Source organism: Callithrix jacchus, chromosome 1, assembly GCF_049354715.1.
Source record: "Callithrix jacchus isolate 240 chromosome 1, calJac240_pri, whole genome shotgun sequence".
NCBI lineage: Eukaryota > Metazoa > Chordata > Mammalia > Primates > Cebidae > Callithrix > Callithrix jacchus.
Window position 1 is genome coordinate 185,192,626 of NC_133502.1, and position 12,873 is coordinate 185,205,498.

The 12,873-nt window shown below is 56.4% G+C and overlaps 1 protein-coding gene across 2 annotated transcripts; it reads right to left on the bottom strand.

Moving 5' to 3' along the window:
- Window positions 1-941: 941 nt before the first annotated feature.
- LCN6 (lipocalin 6) lies at window positions 942-4,490 on the bottom strand. 2 transcript variants are annotated; one of them, XM_009005592.6, is made up of 7 exons: window positions 4,357-4,490; window positions 3,925-4,064; window positions 2,595-2,665; window positions 1,921-2,031; window positions 1,524-1,625; window positions 1,235-1,260; window positions 942-1,067 (listed from the first exon to the last, which is right to left on the bottom strand). In XM_009005592.6, the coding sequence occupies exons 1-7, from the start codon at window positions 4,444-4,446 to the stop codon at window positions 1,065-1,067; spliced, it is 543 nt and encodes a 180-aa protein (XP_009003840.2). In that variant the 5' UTR covers window positions 4,447-4,490; the 3' UTR covers window positions 942-1,064. The 2 variants fall into 2 exon arrangements, with proteins under 2 accessions (XP_009003840.2, XP_054094156.1); XM_054238181.2 differs by lacking the exon at window positions 4,357-4,490 and having other exon boundaries at window positions 3,925-4,275.
- Window positions 4,491-12,873: the final 8,383 nt, after the last annotated feature.

Below are 12,873 nucleotides of genomic sequence, written 5' to 3' on the forward strand. Positions count from 1 at the left end.
CGCCCCGTGGGCACTGCGGACCTGGGCTGCCCTGGAAGACAGAGGACTCTCTGAGGCCCCAAGATCTTCCTGCCCTCAACGCCTGGCCTGGGGTCACTGTGTGTGCCTCTGAGACTCATTAAACCCTAACCCTCATCCCAGACCTCCCAGGTGACAGGCAAAGTGCTGGGTGTGGCTCTTCTGGGGCAGATGTGGGTGTGGGGAACACCCACGGCGGCCACAGACACAGACCCCGCTACCTGCTTGAGGCCCTGGCACCACAAGCGCCTGAGAGTTACCAAAGCCCGGGCTGGGGCTGTGTGCCCATGCCCATGGGTGTGCAGGTGTGGGTGTGTGCTCACATGTGCACGCATGTGCATGCCCAGCCTGGAAGGTCCAGGCACCTGCACGTGCCTCACTCCACCCCAGCATGAGCCTTGCTCAGTCCCCAGCCCCACCTCCGGCGCCGGGGCTACCATGGCCTGTGCTTCCCCCAGGATGGTAGGCAGTCCCCACACCCATCAGAACACAGGAGCACCGGCAGCCTCAGGTGTCTGGGGTCCCTGCCCCTGCCCAGGCAAGAGCCACAACCCCAGGCCAGAGAAGGCTGAGCCTGGGGGTTCAGGGGCCCCTCTGAGCCCCACCAGCCACCGCTCTCTTGTCCTGGGCCACCCGGGGTGCCCGTGGCACCCAGCCGTGGTCCTGCTGGACATCACTGCTAGCTTCCTCCCAGGCTGTGTCCCCGACCAGTCCCACCTCTGAGCCAGGGCCTGAGTTTGGGTGTTGGAAAGCCCAGAGGAGCTCTGGCAAGGGACTGGGTAACTGGGTTGGGCATGCATCTTCTCCGCAGCTGGCTATGGTTCTGTGGCTTGGCCCTGGGTGACAACCCCCTGCCATCCTTTCCCCAGGTCCACGTCAGTACCCCAGTCCCACGTCGGGCCCCCAGTCAAGAGCATCCCCGGTTTGCTGCGGAATCGCTTTATTCTGAGCTGGAGCTGGGCCCTGGGGGCTGCTGAGGGAGGTGGGTGGACCCTGGCCAGGGTCACAGGACGCTGCGGGCACTGTCCCTTCTGGGCATGCAGCGCTCACTGAAAACCAAGGTGAGAGTGAGGGTCCCAGCCCACCAGGGAGGCACCCTCCCCACCTTCAGTCACCTTAGAGGCAGCGGAGCCACAAACCCCTGGGCTTAGGCAGAGGGTCCTCCTGCGCCCCACCCCCAAGGGAGCCCAGAGTGAGGCTTGGGACAGCAGCTTACCCGGAGGATCCTTCGAGCACAGGTGACTAGAAGGGGAGGCAAGACTGGCAGTGAAAAAGGCTGAGCCCCACCAGCACCCCGGGGCCCCACCCACAAGACTGGCCTGCCCTGGGGACCGGCCCCCAGGCCTGACTTTGGGCAGGGGCAGATGAAGGCCCCTCAGCCTGCCTGACTCCCTGAGAGCAGCTGAGTTAAGCCGAAGCTCCAGGGTCTGTGCCACCCCATCACACCCTGTGGGCGAAAGATCTTGCCCCAAGCGTCCCCTGTGGCTCCTCTGCTGGACACTCACAGTCCTTCTGCAGCTGGGCCTGCTGCCGTGACGGGAAGCCCAAGCCCCTGCTCCACTTGGTGAAGAGGCCCATGGCCTCCTGGCTAGCCGTCTCCCTCCGACCTGGGGGTGCCAGGGCAGTGCAGGGGAAAGCAACCTCTGAGAGCCAGGGCGGGGCTGGGGAGGGGCCTGGGAGGGGCTGGGGAGGGGCCTGGGAGGGGCTGGGGAGGGGGCCTGGGAGGAGACCACCTGCCATGGGATGCTGGCCCCGGCCCTTCCAAGGCCACCTCCAGTGCAGTCAGCCTCAAGGTGGGGGAGCTCAGCCTGCATGTGGTCCCCCATAGCCCAGTCACTAGTTTCCCATGTGGCCCCCACACGGGGCACTCACCACACAGCTCCCCTCATGGCCCCCACTCACTGTACAGCTGCACCGTGTTGAAGGGCTCGTCCCCGAACTCCAGCTGCGTGAAGACGATGGCATAATCTCTGAAGTTGGTGCCCAGCACCCGGAACTCCAGCACGCCCATCGCTAGGAAACAAACCCCCACAGTGGGGGAGGCAGCTGCTGATCCATCCTTCCGGGGCTGCTGAGGGGGTGCAGGCCACAGGCATGGAGGGGCCGACTCAAGGGAGAGCCCCAACCCCAGGAGACCCCTTGAAGGACACCCAGAGCACCCGAGCTTCGTCCCCCACCCCCGACCCCACCTGATGCTAGCATAAAGGGACTTTCGGAGACTGATGGACAGAATGACGAGCACTGCCCCAGCCTGTCGCAGGCGTGAACAAGGAGCAGCAGGGTCACACCAGCCCAGCCCTGTCCCCAGGACACCACTGAACAGGTGCCTCACCCTCTGCACTGATGGGGGCTCCAGGGACCTTGGCTGGGCCCCCGGGTGTCTGAGCCTCCTGGGAGTAAGTTCCACTCCCCTGTCCAGGGGCCTCTCTTCACCCTCAGGATGGGCACCAAACCCAAGACCAGAGCTTGGGAGTGGAGTCTGCCCCCTCCTCCCCTCGCCCCATCCCTCCCCACAGAGGGCCTAGGGACGCTGCAGGGAAGGAAGGCCTGGGTGAGGCCATGGCCATCAGACTCACAGGGGTTCTCAAACACCCATCCAGAGTTCCGCTTCAACAGCTCCATGACACTCTGGCTGCACCCCTCCAGCCTGGAAAAGAAGGGGCCCGTCACCCACGCAGGGTCAAGACCCCCACCCCCGCGAGAGGAGGTCGAGCTCGAGGCCAGGCCAGGCTGCCGGCAGTGAGGCCACAGCTTCCATCGTCTGCCAGACGCCCCGATGCCCAGAAACCTGCTCTTGGAGAGTGAACGTCATAGGATCCTGAGAGGGCGAGCACGCCCGTTCACCTCCCCAGAGCCCCTCAGCCCAGACCTCCACCAGGAGTGCTGAATGCTGCTGGGGACACAGCGGGAGACTTGGCAGATGGGGTTCACCTGCGACTCAGGGGCAGGGGCCATGCCCCCCGCACGCTCAGTCCCCGGAGTGAGCAAACCCCCGCAAAGGTGCCGCGGCATTTGCCGATGAACGAAGCCCGGGCTGAAGTCCGCACAGGAGAAACAGCAAGAACTAGGAAAGCCAGGTCCGAGCTGCCCCCTCAACCTGGAGCTCCTGGGTCCCAGCTTGATCTGAGGCCAGGCCGGGCCCAGGGGTGCAGTGGGGCCCCTGCCCATCCCCTGGAGGCATAGGTGCAGGGGAGAACACCCTTGGGAGGAGGGCAGGCTCTCCCCTCCAGGCCCGTGCCTGGCTCAGAGGTTCAGGCCTGGGCTATGCAGCCAGCCTGCCATGGGTAGACGCCCACCCCGCCAGCCAGCAGCCCACTCTTCTGCGAAGGGACGCAGGCACCGACTCCTGCCCAGCATGGCTGCCGCCCAGCCTGGCCCACCCCAGCCCTGCACACTGCCACCCGCCATGCCTGTGGTCACAAGGCCAGCCTGGTCAACAGCCACCATGAGCACATTGTTTGGGGATTGATGCTATGAAAGAACCGGTGGTTCTCAGGCCCGAATGCATGACCCTCCTTCAAATGGAATCCCCCAAAAAGGTCCCTGAGAGAACAGGTTTCCCCACTCTGACATCAGTCTGCAGCCCAGATGACCCCAGTCAGGGACGCATCAAGGAGGTGGTGCTTGGCCGCAGCGCTGAAGGTGGGAGTCCCACCAGAGGCCCCAGGGATACAGATGCGAGAAGCTGGGCAGGGGACTGGTGGCTCCCCACAGAGCCAGCGGGAAGAGTGAGGGGAGTGCAGAGGGGCCATGGGAAGCCCCCAGGCCGAGGTGACCGGGAGCAGATGTGCAAAGTGCATGCGGAGTCTCTGCCTGAGCCACAGGCCCCGAGGTACCCACTACACTCACCCCTGATGAGAGGACCCACCCCACTCACTCCTGCTGAGAAGTCCCCGCCCCACTCACCCCTGCTGAGAGGACAGCATTCGAAGGTTGTTTTCTGGAGTGAGGGTCACTACCACCCCCACGACATTCTTTATGTCCTTCTCCACTGCAAAACTCTTTTCCCGGGAGGCCACCGCAAGCACGTACCAGGGCCCAAGAAGCTGCATTGAGGCCGCTTGGGTGAGGGCCACCAGCCTCCAACCTCCCTCCAGCCTCCAACCGTCCAGCATCAGCATCCAGCCTCCAACCCTCCCGCCCTCCAGGCTCCAGCCTTGCAGCCTCCAGCCCTCCTGCCGTGAGGCTCCTACCTTTGGGAGCCCCAGGGCCAGCCCATCCCATCCTCCACTGCCCATGCTGGTCTGGGCCAGTCTTGGGGGACCCAGAAGTTGTGTGGCCTTAAAGAAGGAACCGGTCCCCGAGGACCAGCTTTCCCCACCCCCAGGAGGACTGTACCTGCTTAGGGTCGAGTCTCCCCAACCACACAGCCTGGGCCCTGGGCACTGAGACCAAAGCCAGCAGCACAGCCAGCAGCAGGCTGCCCATCCTCCCAGGCCCACACCACGCCACCAGGCCCAGGATGTGCAGTCCCTCAGGGCTCTAGAGACCCGTTTATATGGCTCTGAATGCCACCGCGTGGGTGGCACTGACCGCCAGGAACCCTCCTGGCCTCCCTCAAAGTTACCCAGGGGGTGCTGTGCAGTGGCGGCCTCCGAGCCCAGATCAGGCCGGCTGCACAGCCAGGAGAGGGCCTGGAGCGTGGGGATCCGCCATGCTGTGCTGGTCCCTGCCTCCTTCCACCAGAACGGGCACTCGAAACCCAGCTACACCACCTCCTCGCTTCCTGGGGACCCTGCTGTCCACTGCCAGGCCTGGCGGGAGGCCAAGGTCAAGTTCAACGAGCAGGACAAGCAGGGCCGGAACAAGCCGGAACAGGCGGGTTTAGGAACTGCGGCCTACGTTATCTTTTGTTCCAATCATTAAAAGTAAACAGTCCCTGAAAGCCTTTTTCAAAAGGTTCCCATTCCCTCCTGGCCCACCCACCATTCCGCTCTGTGGCCTGTCCTCCTGTCTGGTGGCGCCAGACCAGACTGTCCTGATCCTTCCACCCCTGCACCCCACCATCCGGCCCTGCTGCCGCCTGCCTCCCTTCTCTGGGACCCTGGCCTGGCTGTGCCTCCCAAGTCCCCTTGAGAGCTCTCTGCAGGCTGCGCTTCCCATCCTGGGGTCATTCCAGCTCCACTGGGGAGCAGAGGATGGAGGTGCTCAGCAGGGTCTCTCTGAGCCCCTGAAGCCCACTGGGAGACAGCAGGGAGGATCCCTCCCCCATGCCGGCACCCTCTGGGATTCACTCCCACACACCTGCGCTCATTCATCAGCAAGGGGGAAGGAGCACGTCCGTGCCACAGGGCTCCAGTGCCCAGGGCCATCTGCACTTGCAGAGCTTACATGGCAGCGCTGGCCGCCTGCCCTGCTGCCTGCCCTGTACCCCACAAGGCTACTGGGGGCCGAACCTGCGAAGGCTGAACCGGGCAGTGGGACCACCAAAGGCACCAGCCAAAGCCATCACAAGCAGGAACTGCCCAAGGGCTCAGAACAGAACAAGAGAGTGGGACACTTAGTCCTGGAGCCTTCAGGAGGGAGCTGTCGTGGGGCACAGGGGTTCACACCTGGAATCCCAGCACTTTGGGAGGCTGAGGTGGGCAGATGTCTTGAGCTCAGAAACTCAAGACCAGCCTGGGCAACACAGTAAGATGCTGTCTCTACAAAAAATACAAAAATTAGCCGGGCGAGCTGGTGCACACTATAGTCTCAGCTCAGAGGGCGGGACGGGAGGATCACCTGAGCCCAGGAGGTTGAGGCTGTCATGAGCTGAGACTGCGCCACTGCACTCCAGCCTGGGCGACAGAGAGAGACCTTGTCTCAAAAAAAAAAAACTTCATGGTAAGAGGGTGAGAAAGAACCTCAAAGGGTGGACACGCAGCTCTGTTTGTTGTCTTTTCTTGTTTGTTCTTTCGAGACGGAGTCTTGCTCTTGCCACACAGGCTGGAGTGCAATGGCACAATGTGCTGCCTTGATTCCAAAGTCAAAATGATACAAAAACGTTTACTCACAAAAATCTAACTTCATCCCTGACTCTGTTCTGACTCCCCGCTCTGGCAGGGAACTAGTCTCATGAGACTGAGGTTTATCCTTCATGTACTTCTTTTTTTTTTGAGACAGAGTCTCACTCTGTTGCCACGCTGGAGTGTAGTGGCACCACCTCGGCTCACTCCGCCTCCCAGGTTCAAGCCATTCTCCTGCCTCAGCCTCCCTAGTAGCTGGGACTACAGGCACCCACCACCACACCCAGCTAATTGTTGTATGTTTAGTAGAGATGGGGCTTTCACCATGTTGGCCAGGATGGTCTTGATCTCTTGACCTCATGATCCGCCCAGCTGGGAATACAGGTGTGAGCCACAGTGCCCAGCTTTTTTTTTTTTTTTTTTCTTTGAGAGAAAGTCTCACTCTGTCATCCAGGCTGGAGTGCAGTGGCACCATCTCAGCTCACTGCAATCTTAGCATCCTGGCTTCAAGTGATTCTCCTGCCACAGCCTCCCGAGTAACTGGGTTACTGGTGTGTGCTACCACACCTGGCTAATTGTTGTATTTTTAATAGAGATAGGGTTTCTCCATGTTCATCAGGCTGGTCTTGAACTCCTGACCTCAAGTGATCCACCTGCCTCAGTCTCCCAAAGTGCTGGGATTACAGGTGTGAGCCACCACGCCCAGCCTCATTCTTCTGTTATTTATTTATTTATTTTTGAAATGGAATCTTGCTCTGTCACCCAGGCTGGAGTGCAGTGGCACGATCTCGGCTCACTGCAACCTCCACCTCCCAGGTTCAAGCAATTCTCCTGCCTCAGCCTCCCTAGGAGCTGGGACTACAGGCGCCCACCAGCACACCCGGCTAATTTTTGTATGTTTAGTAGAGATGGGGCTTTCACCATGTTGGCCAGGATGGTCTTGATCTCTTGACCTCATGATCTGCCCAGCTGGGAATACAGGCGTGTGCTCACTGCAGCTTCCACCTCCCAGGTTCAAGCAATTCTTCCAGAATGATGAGATTACAGGCATGAGCCACTGTGCCTGGCCTGGAACATTTTAAACATGATATTTTTAAAAATACTCAGAAATCCAGGCGCGGTGGCTCACACCTGTAATCCCAGCACTTTGGGAGGCCGAGGCAGGTGGATCACGAGGTCAAGAGATCGAGACCATCCTGACCAACATGATAAAACCCCATCTCTACTAAAAAATACAAAAATTAGCTGAGCGTGGTGGTGTGTGCCTGTAGTCCCAGCTACTTGGGAGGCTGAGGCAGGGGAATTGCTCGAACCCGGGAGGCAGAGGTTAGAGTGAGCCGAGATTTTGTCACTGCACTCCAGCCTGGCTCCTGGCGACACAGTGAGACTCTGTCTCAAAAAAAAAAAGAAAAAAAAACCTCAGGAAAAAAAGTACTCTTGGATAAAAAGAAAAATACAAACTGAAATTACAGAATTTCGTTAATATAAATATAATAAAAACACTATGTAAAACAGGGATCATAGAAAAAATACCTTAAACATTTATACCATTAAAAACAGAAGAGGCCGGGAGCAGTGGCTCCTGCCTGTAATCCCAGCATTTTGGAAGGCTGAGGCGGGTGGACCACAAGGTCAGGAGTTCAAGACCAGTTTGGCCAACATGGTGAAACCCCATCTCTACTACAAATACAAAAATTAGCTGGGCATGATGGCACATGCTTGTAATCCCAACTACTCAGGAGGCTGAGGCAGAGAATTGCTTTGGAATCAAGGTAATTTGGTATATTATACTCAAAAGTAAAATAATTCCTAACATGGGATACAGTTGTATTAGCAATAAATGACAGCCACACTAGAGGGAAAAAAGCCTACCCAGGTACCTTCTGAACAGAGTAGCTTTTCTCTGTATTCTTGGGCTAATGGCAGAAGTAGCCATAAACACCTCCTAAGCTCTCTTCAGCAGGCTCATGGCTCACAGTGGTTTGGGTGAGCAATTCTCATGCTACTTTCCATGTGCTCTAGAAGGGACCAAATGAGTAAATATAACAAGGCTGATGGGTTTCTCTGTGTTGAAAAGAGAGTATAGACATGTGGGGCTGGGCGCAGTGGCTTACACCTGTCATCCCAGCACTTTGGGAGGTCAAGGCAGGCAGATCACCTGAAGCCAGGAGTTCAAGACCAGCCTGGCCAATATGGTGAAACCCCATCTCAAATACATACATACATACATACATACATAATATAGGCATGTGGCAAAGTGAGAATGAAAATGAACCCTGCGGTGTTGGATTGGAATTGGAAGTATCCATGTCAACTCTGATTTTAGTAGACAGAATGGGGAGAGGGAGGGAGGAAAGGAGAATGGGAGGAAGGAGGAAAGGAAGGAGGGGAAGGGGGGAGAGAGGGAGGGATAAAGGGGAGGAGAAGGGAAGAAGGAGAGAGAAAGGGAGGCAATGGAGAGGAAGAAGAGGGAGGGAGGGGAGGAAGGGAAGTCCAGGCTCTGTCTGCTGAGAAGGTTTAGACACAATCGGACCCCGTAAAAGTAAAGGCAAGCACATCTAACATGCAGAGCCTGGTTTCTCAACACCATTCTATGTAAAAAGAAACCAGGACTATTTGGTGAATTATTCAAAGCCTGTGTGCAGAAAACGTAAGAAAAACTTGGAATTTTTTTGTGCCAAATAGCAAAAATGTGCTCAAGGAATCAGGGAATGTGCCAGCAATTCTCTGAAGCCACTTTGAAGGCACTCCCATTGCGTAGAAATGATTGTCATAGATTGTAACCCATGGAAGGAAACATTAACTGCTGAGTCCATGCTGACATAATTAAGTAACTAAACGGAGGACAAGGAACGCAGGTTCCATGGGCTCACGCGGTGCCCACGTGTCACACTGATCTCCTTCCTGCAGACAGGAGCGGCCATCCAGACGCATTTCCCTCTGCCCGAGGAACATCCTTGGCATTCATTTATTGTACTGAAGCTGTGCTAGAGATAAATTCCCTCCACTTCCATTTGTCTGAAAGTGTTTTATTTCACCCTCAGTTTTGAAGGCTATTTTCCCGAGCTATAGAGCTCTGTTGATTTTTTTCAGCAGCGTAAAGATGCCCTGTCAACATCTCCTGGTTCCCTCTCACCATGAGAAGTCAGCCATTGTGTCCCCCTTTTGTGCCCTGTATTAGTCCTTCTCACATTGCTAAAAAGAACTACCTGAGACTGGGTAATTTATGAAGCAAAGACGTTTAATTGGCTCATGGTTCTACAGGAAGCATGGCTGTGGAGGCCTCAGGAAACTTTCAATCACAGGTGAAGGTACAGGGGAAGCAGGTATGTTTTGACGTGGCCAGCAGGAGAGAGAATGAAAAGGGAAGTGCTGGACACTTTTAAACAACCAGATCTTCTGAGAACTCACTTGTATCATAAGAATAGCAAGGGAGAAATCTGTCCCCATAAGCCAGTCACCTCCCTTCAAGCCCCACCTCCAACACCAGGCCTTACAATAATGCCACATGAGATTTGGGTGTGGACACAGAGCCAAGCCAGATCATGCCCTGTTTTTTTTTTTTTTTTTTTTTTTGAGACAGAGTCTCACTCCATCACCGGGTGCCAGGCTGGAGTGCAATGGCGCAACCTCGGCTCACTGCAACCTCTGCCTCCTGGGTTCAGGCAATTCTCCTGCCTCAGCCTCCTGAGTAGCTGGGATTACAGGCATGTGCCACCACGCCCAGCTAATTTTTTTGTATTTTTAGTAGAGACGGGCTTTCACCATGTTGGCCGAGATGGTCTCAATCTCTTGACCTCCTGATCCACCCGCCTCGGCCTCCCAAAGTGCTGGGATTACAGGCGTGAGCCACTGTGCCCTGCCTTTTTTTTTTTTTTTTTTTTTTAAGAGAGATGAAATCTATGTTGCCCAGGCGGGTCTCAAACTCCTGACCTCAAGTGATCCTCCCACCTCAGCCTCCCAAAGTACTGGGGTTACAGGATTACAGGCATGAGCCACCAAGTCTGGCTGTGCTGTCTTTTAAATTTTTTTTCTTTTCTTTTTTTTTTTTAGAGAGGGGAGTCTTGCTACATTACCCAGGCTGGAATGCCGTGGCTATTCACAGGCGCGATCCCACTATTGATCAGCACGGGAGTTTTGACCTGCTCTGTTTCTGACCTGGGCCAGTTCACCCCTTCTTAGGCAACCTGGTGGTCCCCCGCTCCCAGGAGGTCACCATATTGATGCTAGACTTAGTGTGGACACCCGATCGGCACAGCGTACTACAGCCCAGAACTCCTGGGCTCAAGCGATCCTCCCACCTCAGCCTCCTGAGTAGCTGGCACTACAGGCACGCGCTGCTGCTCAGCTCCTTTCACATCTTTATCCACATCAGCGGCTGGCAGTGCATTGACTATCGTGTCCCCAGGTGTGGTTACTGTGAGTCTCTTTCTGGGTTTCTCTGAGCCTCTGGGCCATCTAAGTTGATGTTTCCATCAAGTCGGGTTTATTTTGGCCACTATTTGTTCATCTAGCCTCACCCTCTTCTCTTTCTCAGGCTCGTCTACGCTTCTGATCCTGCCCCACAGATCTCTGAGGTGCCAGGAAGCATTTTCTTCTCTGCCCTCAGATTGGATAATTTACACTGATTTGTCCTCAAGTTCGTGGACATTGTTTTTGCTGTAGCCAATTTGCTGTAAGTGCTTCCAGTAAATGTTTCACTTATTGTACTTTTCAGTTCCCTAATTTTTCTTTTTTATACTTTCCATGTCTCTGTTGATTTCCTGATCTGATTTTCTGTGTTCACTTCTTAATTCTTTCTTCATCATTTTTTTTTTTTTTTTTTTTTTTTTTTTGAGACAGAGTTTCGCTCTTGTTACCCAGGCTGGAGTGCAATGGCGCGATCTCGGCTCACCGCAACCTCCGCCTCCTGGGTTCAGGCAATTCTCCTGTCTCAGCCTCTTGAGTAGCTGGGATTACAGGCGTGAGCCACCGCACCCGGCCCTCTTCATCAATTAATTAGCCCTTTAATGCTATCCTGTCACTAATTCTTAGAGTATATCTTGCTTTTCTTTTAACTACTTATAATGGTTATACTTATAACTACTTAAAACTGCTCTAGACCTTTATCTTCTGAATACAACTTTGGATCTTCTCAGTATCAGCTTTTAGTAACTTTTTTAACTATAGGTCATGTTTTTCTGTGTCTTTGGACATCCAGTGACTTTTGTGCAGGACACTATTGACGATGGCGGCCCCACATCTGCTGTCACCCTCTGAACGGCACTGACTCTTGTCCTAGGCTGAATCTGTCCTCCCAAAATTCCCTTGTTGAAGCGCCAGCTCCCACCGTCACTGTTTCAGATGAGCCCCTTAGGCAGCAATCGAGGTTAAGTGAGGTCAAAGGGGTGTGACCCTCACTTAACAGGGCTGGGGTCCCTGTGAAGAGAAAAAGAGAAAAGCGGGGAGATCCCTCCCTGACTGGTGAGGACAGAGCCGGGGCTGCTTTTCTGCAAGTAGGCAGGAGGATCCTCACCAGAAACTGTATTCTCTGGCACCTTAATCTTGGACTTCTGCCCTCCAGAACTGTGAGGAAAACATTTCTGTTGTTTGAGGCCCCATCCAGGGTGTTCTGAGCCGACAGCAACAGTGACAGCCCCTCCAGCAGGAAATCTCAGGACAGGCTAAGTCCCTTGAACTTTCGGCCTCCGCCAGGCTTGGCTGTGCAAAGTCACACTGTTTCCCAGGAGCCTCTAACTTGCCAGAATTCAGCCTCTAAATGTCCCTCCTCTGGGTCTTGCAGGGCGTGGTTTGGGGGTTCAAGGCTGGCAAGGTCTCTCCCCTCGGGCTGTCTCCCCACCCTGCCCCTGCACCACTCAACCTCAGGTATCACTTTCCATGGCCCCATGAAGCAGCCACCCCCTATACGCTCTGGGTTGTCTCACCTGCACATACGGGGGACCGGCCTACCCCAGGGGCCTGGACGCAGAGCCCCGGGACTGCCACCTGCCACTTCCTTGCCCTTCCCACTTCCCAGGCCAGGCGGGAAGACAGCGATGCAGTTGGCTGACAGGAGCCCAGGCCACAGGGTGAGAGCCCAGACCAGGGGGGTGAGAACCCAGACCACGGGGTGAGAGCCCAGACCACGGGATGAGAGCCCAGGCCACAGGTTGAGAACCCAGACCGGGGGCGGGGGGACCAGGCCAGGGGGGTGAGAACCCAGACCACGGGGTGAGAGCCCAGACCACGGGATGAGAGCCCAGGCCACAGGTTGAGAACCCAGACCGGGGGTGGGGGGGACCAGGCCAGGGGGGTGAGAACCCAGACCACGGGGTGAGAGCCCAGACCACGGGATGAGAGCCCAGGCCACAGGTTGAGAACCCAGACCGGGGCGGGGGAGGAACCAGGCCAGGGGGGTGAGAACCCAGGTCACGGGGTGAGAGCCCAGGCCACGGGGTGAGAGCCCACTGTGGAACCAGACATGGAGCAGGGCCGGGCAGCTGGGGTCCAGTGAGGCCAGAAGCGTGGCCCATCAGGTAGGGCCTTGGGCCTGGGGCCATGAGCCTGAGCCTTAGGCAGTGGGGAGCTACGAGAGGACACAGGCAGAAGGGGTGTAGCCTCCATGCGTTTGAGGGCCCTGCTTCTGCTCCTCCCACCAGGATCGCTGTTTCTGTCTCTGCTCTACACCCGGGGGCAGCCTGACTGGGACCCTGGAAGGCCAGGAGGGCACTGCCTTGTGTGGGAGCCGTGCTATTTGTCCAGTAGCCATGGAAAACACACCTCCTGATGCCAGGCCTGGGGCAGGCAAGTCCCCCTACACCTGACACCCGTTGGCCCGCTGGAAAGACACACAGAGCAGTGGCTTGACATCACAGTTTATTCAGAGCAGGTGCAAGTGACGGGAGGGCAGCGTGCCCAGGAGAGGCCA

Coding starts and splice junctions, on each gene's coding strand:
- LCN6 (XM_054238181.2), bottom strand. CDS start 4,256: ATGGGCAGTGGAGGATGGGATGGGCTGGCCCTGGGGCTCCCAAAGGTA. Junction 2,666..3,924: donor ATGCTGTCCTCTCAGCAGGG/GTGAGTGGGGCG, acceptor CTTCTTTTCCAG/GCTGGAGGGGTGCAGCCAGA. Junction 1,261..1,523: donor GGCCCAGCTGCAGAAGGACT/GTGAGTGTCCAG, acceptor CTCCCCTTCTAG/TCACCTGTGCTCGAAGGATC.